This window comes from Salvelinus sp. IW2-2015, unplaced genomic scaffold, assembly GCF_002910315.2.
Source record: "Salvelinus sp. IW2-2015 unplaced genomic scaffold, ASM291031v2 Un_scaffold6246, whole genome shotgun sequence".
NCBI lineage: Eukaryota > Metazoa > Chordata > Actinopteri > Salmoniformes > Salmonidae > Salvelinus > Salvelinus sp. IW2-2015.
In genome coordinates, this window is record NW_019947509.1 from 3,736 (window position 1) to 9,703 (window position 5,968).

A 5,968-nucleotide genomic window follows, 5' to 3' on the forward strand; every position below is an offset into this window, starting at 1 on the left:
TAAAGACACAATCACGTTTCTCATGAGTGTTGTTCCTGGTGTGAATGTAGAGAGATCAGGTCCATATCTATCAACCGACATCTATATGAATCAGATGTGTGGCTAGCCTCACATTGAGAAAAACTCTGTCACACTCATTGTGTATTCTGTCTTCAGTGTGGTGTGATGAGAGATGTTGCTCTCATTTATGCGATGAGTAAAGACCTTGCGATGAGCACGCAAAGTTGAGGAAGGCCAGCACGATGCGTAGAGACAGAGAATGCGGATCGCTGCGAGAGGCATTATTCTAGGTGATTGTCGCGCAGGAGATAGGTTGACGTAGGAAAGTGTGGAGGGATGGAGAGAGAGAAGAGAGGATGATGTCATGGAAGGTCCGAGAGTAGAGAGGATGCAGAGAGTGTGGGAGGCAAAGGCAGGAATTCAGGGAAGAACGAGATGTGGGTCTCGAAAGCCGACGATCCTACGTGTAGCATGGGGTGCTGGTGACTTAGGGGATGTAAGTCGAGCTGAATTGGGAGAGGTAGAGACCTGATTGGGCGAGCCGAGTAATGGAGGGACGAGAGGGTACGTGACTGTAGAGGCAGGAGAGTTGAGATGATCGAAGGAATATGGTAAGTGACGTAGTATTGAGAGATCGAGCAGTGTCATGCTGTACCGGAGCATGCATAGAGAGAGAGAGATGATGAGAGATGAGAGATTAAAGTTTCACGACGCAGTTGCCTGCCGAGAAGAAGCATAAGAGTAGAGCACGCCAACAGCATGTGGAGCTGAGCGAGACAGATTGGAGAGAGAGAGCAGCAGAGATGTTGCCGTAGTCACCGTAAGTGGGGAGATGCAGAAGTGTGATGATGACAAGCACGTGGTTGAGATGAGCGATGTCAAGGCGACGCAGACAGAGTGATTATCGATTGGGAGTAGATTGTCATGTACGAGAGACGGAGGAGCTATGATGTTGATCTGTCAAGATAGTTTGGTTAGAGGGAGGCAGGAAGGGTAGCTATACTCGAAGTGGGATCGCTGTTCATGTTCTTTTTTTTCCTGAAGGATCTAGTTGCTTTCTCCTGTTGGATCAGCATCTACCATGAATTGGCTGATTGTATTGCGAGGGAGTTGCTAGTCGAGAGATTGGTAGGTCTACATTCTAGCGGAAATAAGTTCTTCATACCATACAGAGAGATAGACTCGCAGAAGGCTCGTTTGTATAGAGTGAATTATCGGTTCTGTACGCACCTCCTCGTTATGGGGTCCGTAGGAACCACCTCGATGTGGCTCTCATGTTTGGCCGGCCGGCGGGCGAAGTCTCTAGTGATTGAAGTCTCGGGCTGGTGTCGAAAGTTTTCCACTTTATGAATGATGGAGCATCGTGGTTCTGTCTGGTGCGCTTGGGTTCGAGCATGTGTACCACAATGACTTTATGGTACGCGCGGCATTCGATTAAGTGTCCTCGATCGGACAATGCTACATCGGTGAGCTGGGAGATTAGTATGATGTATTTTGATCTTCCTTTACTGGCACAAAATTCAACTCTCGTAAAACATCTTGGTTGATTATTGCTTCTGACAGTGCACAGTCAACTGTCGAGGACTATATAACGACGCACGTGGTGTTTGTTGCCTTTGCACAATATAGATATATTTTTGAAAGAGTCAGAAAAGCTGATTGTCATGTTGTCAATTATGGGGTGTGTGTGTGGTAAGATTGAGAGGCGACTAAAATGATTGTGATAGAGAGGACGTCTTAGAATACTGTGTTCTGCGGGTAAAAGCTCTGGTTCTGAATACTTTTCCTGAAGGAGGTAGTGGCGGTCGCCATCTATTTATAAAGGATGATACGTTTATTATAATCTCTTCAGTTCTCTCATGGATGCGTGATGGTTCAATTAATTGATGAACAAGGCGTTGAAATATGTGCAGGACTATTTGACACTATACCATTTACGCGTCTTCATATTTGTTGTAATATGTGAATAGCTGCCCTCTCTCTGAAAACATCCAGTGTGAAATGTTTGTTTAGTGACTAGGTTCTTGAAATACCGGGAGACCATTGTGTAACAGCGAACGAATGACATGGTCGTATTCAGGCTTGTTCCTGATCTTGCTGGCAGGCTAAGGACAGTCTGTGGTTTTACTTCACTGTAGTTAATTTGTGCCCAGACACAGGAATTCGGGAACAATGCATCACTGTTATAAACTTCTTGGGAAAAGTCTTAAATGTTATTTAAGGACTTTTCCCATTCCTGGGAAGAAAGCCCTTGTGACTTAGAGCAGTCCAGCCACGCTCGGTTCGATCACACCTTGTTATCATAGACTCGCCAGTGAGGGAAGACGTTAGTTGGTGCGTCAACTCCGACAGCACACCACCCCACACTACAAATAAGGCCCAAAAATTAATCTCTGTCTTTACCCTAGATAGTGCGTTTGTACGATTGCAGATTTTGCTTCGCTCAGTCAGAGGTTTAGATGCATTCGTGCCTTCTGGGGCGGACGAGCTATGCTTGCCTTGCCCGATAAGTAAAAAGGACAGTAGCTAATGATTATCCTATTTAGTGCATCGTTTCTACTACTACGTGCTCTTTCTTCAGCTCCGACTGTCGGTGTCCCTACATCCCTGTACTTTCTCTTATTCTCCACTGTCGCGCTTTTTCCGTCTATATCTCGCTCCTTTCTACTGTTATCGTGGCTAGCCTCCTGCTGGAGTCTAGCCATCCTCCACAGCCTGTACAGTGTCTCCTGCATCCAAATGAAAATGTGAGTCGTAGAAGGTGTAAGGTTCGGAGGGGTAGTTCAGAGAGGGATTACACGTACGAGTACGAGAGAAACAATGGTCGAAGGATGGAGAGTGCTGATGGATGTATATTGTTGTTGGTGGCCTTATGTACTTCTATTTCATTTCGTCCTCTCTCGTCCTCTCTTTCTTCTTTCTCTCTCCAGTCAGTCGAGGAAGGCAGGCGTTGGCCGTGGAGTGGAGTACTCAAGTATAACAGGGTTAGTGTGTGTCTCACCACCACTATACCAGGCGTTGCTACCTCCCTGAGCTAAGAACAGACCAGAAGAGATGTCGGAGGCTTAGAGTTATGCGTAGCGCCAGCACTAAGACGGATTCTCTGGTAAAGATGTACGGTGTCCAGCACGTTTGACCTTCCTCGTGAAGTATGATGGTGCAGGCGCTACGCAGGTGAAATGGGAATAGAGGGTAATGGTTGCTTTATGTTGTTGGCACATAAGAGCACCCATTAGACAATGACTAAGGAAACTACAATAGTAGAGGAGCTACTCATGTGATGACAGACTGGTAATCGGAATTTTACCTCTCTCTGTCTGTAGCACATCCTGTTTCTCCAGTCTGTTATACAAGGTTACCCGAACATGTTCTTTACTGTGTGTGTTCATTTCTGCACATGAATTAGTGGAAACTGACGTGTAATGAGTTAATGTACTTTGCTGTTTTGTAGGAAACAGCAGGAGTCAACTGGGAGCCTGTGTCTTGAGTTAAGATGTGGTGATAAGTATTAACTTCTACTAGGAATTGTGCTTTATTCTCTTTTGTTTTCGTGCGTTCCAACGTTGCTGTGTGTGCTCTCCCTCCACGCCTATATGAGGTGGTGACGCCAGCTCTGGAGCGAAACCCCACAGCTTGTGGCAGTCGAGGGCTGCCACCCACCCCTCTCCAGGGTTCTTGGACAAACCACCCCCGTCCCTAGACTGAGCATCATAGAGCGTGAGACGAGACCGATCATTTCCTCTGCCCGTACTCGGCTCCTGCCCTCTGCCGTACTGCGGACTGGCTTGACTTTGCCCGTAATGCCGTCGACCTTCTCGCGCACGTACTGCCAGTCGCTCTCTGCCCTACTCTGTGCGCTCCGTGTCTGCCCCTATATGCCTCGTGCCCGGTTGCGCCGTACTGCTTGCGCTCTGGGCTCGGCGTATGCGTCTGCCGTCCTGCCGTACTGCCGTGCTCTCTGCCTCGTACTGCGTCGCTCCTCTGCCGTACTGCCGTGCTTATCTGCCCGTACTGCCGTCGCTCATCTCTGCCCGTACTCGGGTCCAGCCTCTGCTGCCCGCGTACTGCGATGCGACACACTCTTTCTGCTCCTCCGTACTGCTGCTCGCCTCTCTGTTGCGCCTACTCGTTCTGTCGCCTCTCTGCCCCCCTACGCCGTCGCCTCTGCTGTCCCTATCTTGCAGGTCGCCATCCCTGTCCTCTACTGCGTCGGTCCGGCCCTCTCTTCCCTCTACTGCGTCGGCCTCCTTGCCGTACTGGTGCCCCCCTGCTGCACTGTCGCTCCCCTGCCCTGCGCCGGCCTCCCTCCTGTCTATGGGGCCGTCGCCTTCGCGTTACGGCCCCTGCGGCCTCCAGTTGGCACTGCACTTTGTTGTTGTTCTGTATGACTTGTAGAATGTTGTTATACGGCATGGTTTGCTCTGGCGGTTCTAAGCTTAGTAACCGCGAACCTGAAAAGGTTGTGTCGAAGTAAACGCCGACAAGGCGTGACGATTGTCGATTCGTGTTTTAAGGCAGGTCTATCGCAATGCCACTTACACTAATTTCTGTTCGCAGGGGCCGCGGTTACTATTGGTGACGCTGTAAAACAACCACAATTACTCAGCCATCTAGGTGTCATGCTGGATTATAAGAATGATTTCAGCTAGGCTGTTGTTCAAACGAATATTTTGATACTGGTAGACTATCAAGATAGAGCACCAATCAGAGCTTCATAGGATTGAATTGCTACCCCCTACAGGCACCCAATTAACTCTGACTATTCTTCTCCTGAGACAGCATAGCTTCTTCCGATCCTCTCTTGCTTCAACCACAGACTTTGAGGTGTGCAAGCTGGTACTGATGATAACCGGTACGTCAAGGACTGTTTTCAGGGAATTGGTGAGTTCAGAACTATATAGAAAGTTATCGTAACCTATATAAACTACCAGTATATCGTCCTGGGCTTCACTCAAGTCGTCGATATTAAACTCGAGCTAGCGTCTCGTGATGTCTCCCATTCTCTCTTTTCACCTCACCTGCCATTTGTTCCTCCTCAACTAGGCACCTGCGGAATGTGATCTGTCTTTCTTAGGACTCCGATTCTTCTCCTCCTCGGCGCTCTTCTATCTCTCGTCCCATCCTTTTCTTGAATTTGCTTCTTCGATTATCCCTTCTTTCTCTGCTCTCTATTGCTCGCTTTCACATATCCACTCTCATCCGCTGCTTCCGCTCTTCTTCTCTCTCTTTCTCCTTTCCATCTCTCTCTGGCGCCCCTTCTTCTCTCTCTCTTCTATTCTTGTGGCCATATCTTTTCTCTCTCTTCCTTATCTCTTCTCTGAACTCGTTTCAGGTCATTATTGTTTATTGGATATGCCTGCTGTTTCCTCTTGTTGTAAGGGATCGTTTGCTGCTAACGCGAGACAGGATTCCCACAGAGATTTTATACTCATTCTCTCGTATCCCTGAGGTAATGAGAGACCAGGTTTACAACCTCGCCCGAGGTTAGGAGAGAGATCCGGACTGTACAGTGCACTCTGTAGCCTCCGAGGGTAGCGCATGAAGATTCTTGGTTACTGACGGCAGACGGTAGTGTGAGACACTAGGTTTACCAACTGAAACTATCTCGAGCGTATGTGCAGACATCAGGTTTCACACCTGATACCCTCGGCGTGGTATGCGTTCGACTCACAGGGGTGTCTCTTCTCTTTTATCTCTCTGATCTCCTCATGAGGTTCGGTATACGGTAGAACACTTCGTTGTAAAATCGTGACCCTAGCATATTGTCTTGCTAGAACCACTGGAGATACATCCATGACCGGGCAGAGCAGTGCTAGAGCAAGTAGAAAAGAAGAGCTTATGTCTCATTGGTGACTCTGTATGTTATGTTGTGTGATATGGTGTGTTAACACAGATGTATCTCTCTCGATGTTCGAACACCAGCGAGGTAGGAGACATAGGTTTATACCTGACCCCGAGTTAGGAGAGA

At 48.3% G+C, this 5,968-nt stretch overlaps 1 protein-coding gene across 1 annotated transcript in view; it reads left to right on the forward strand.

Annotated features, from left to right (window-relative positions):
* The first annotated feature begins 3,800 nt into the window (after nt 1-3,800).
* The window catches only part of LOC139026883 (inositol polyphosphate-4-phosphatase type I A-like), a 13,498-nt gene continuing 11,330 nt past the window's right edge, over nt 3,801-5,968 (forward strand). Inside the window, exons 1-2 of the mRNA XM_070442135.1 lie at nt 3,801-4,355; nt 5,714-5,718. Of these exons, the coding sequence (XP_070298236.1) occupies nt 3,801-4,355; nt 5,714-5,718 (560 nt within the window). The remainder of the gene's footprint in view (nt 4,356-5,713; nt 5,719-5,968) is intronic.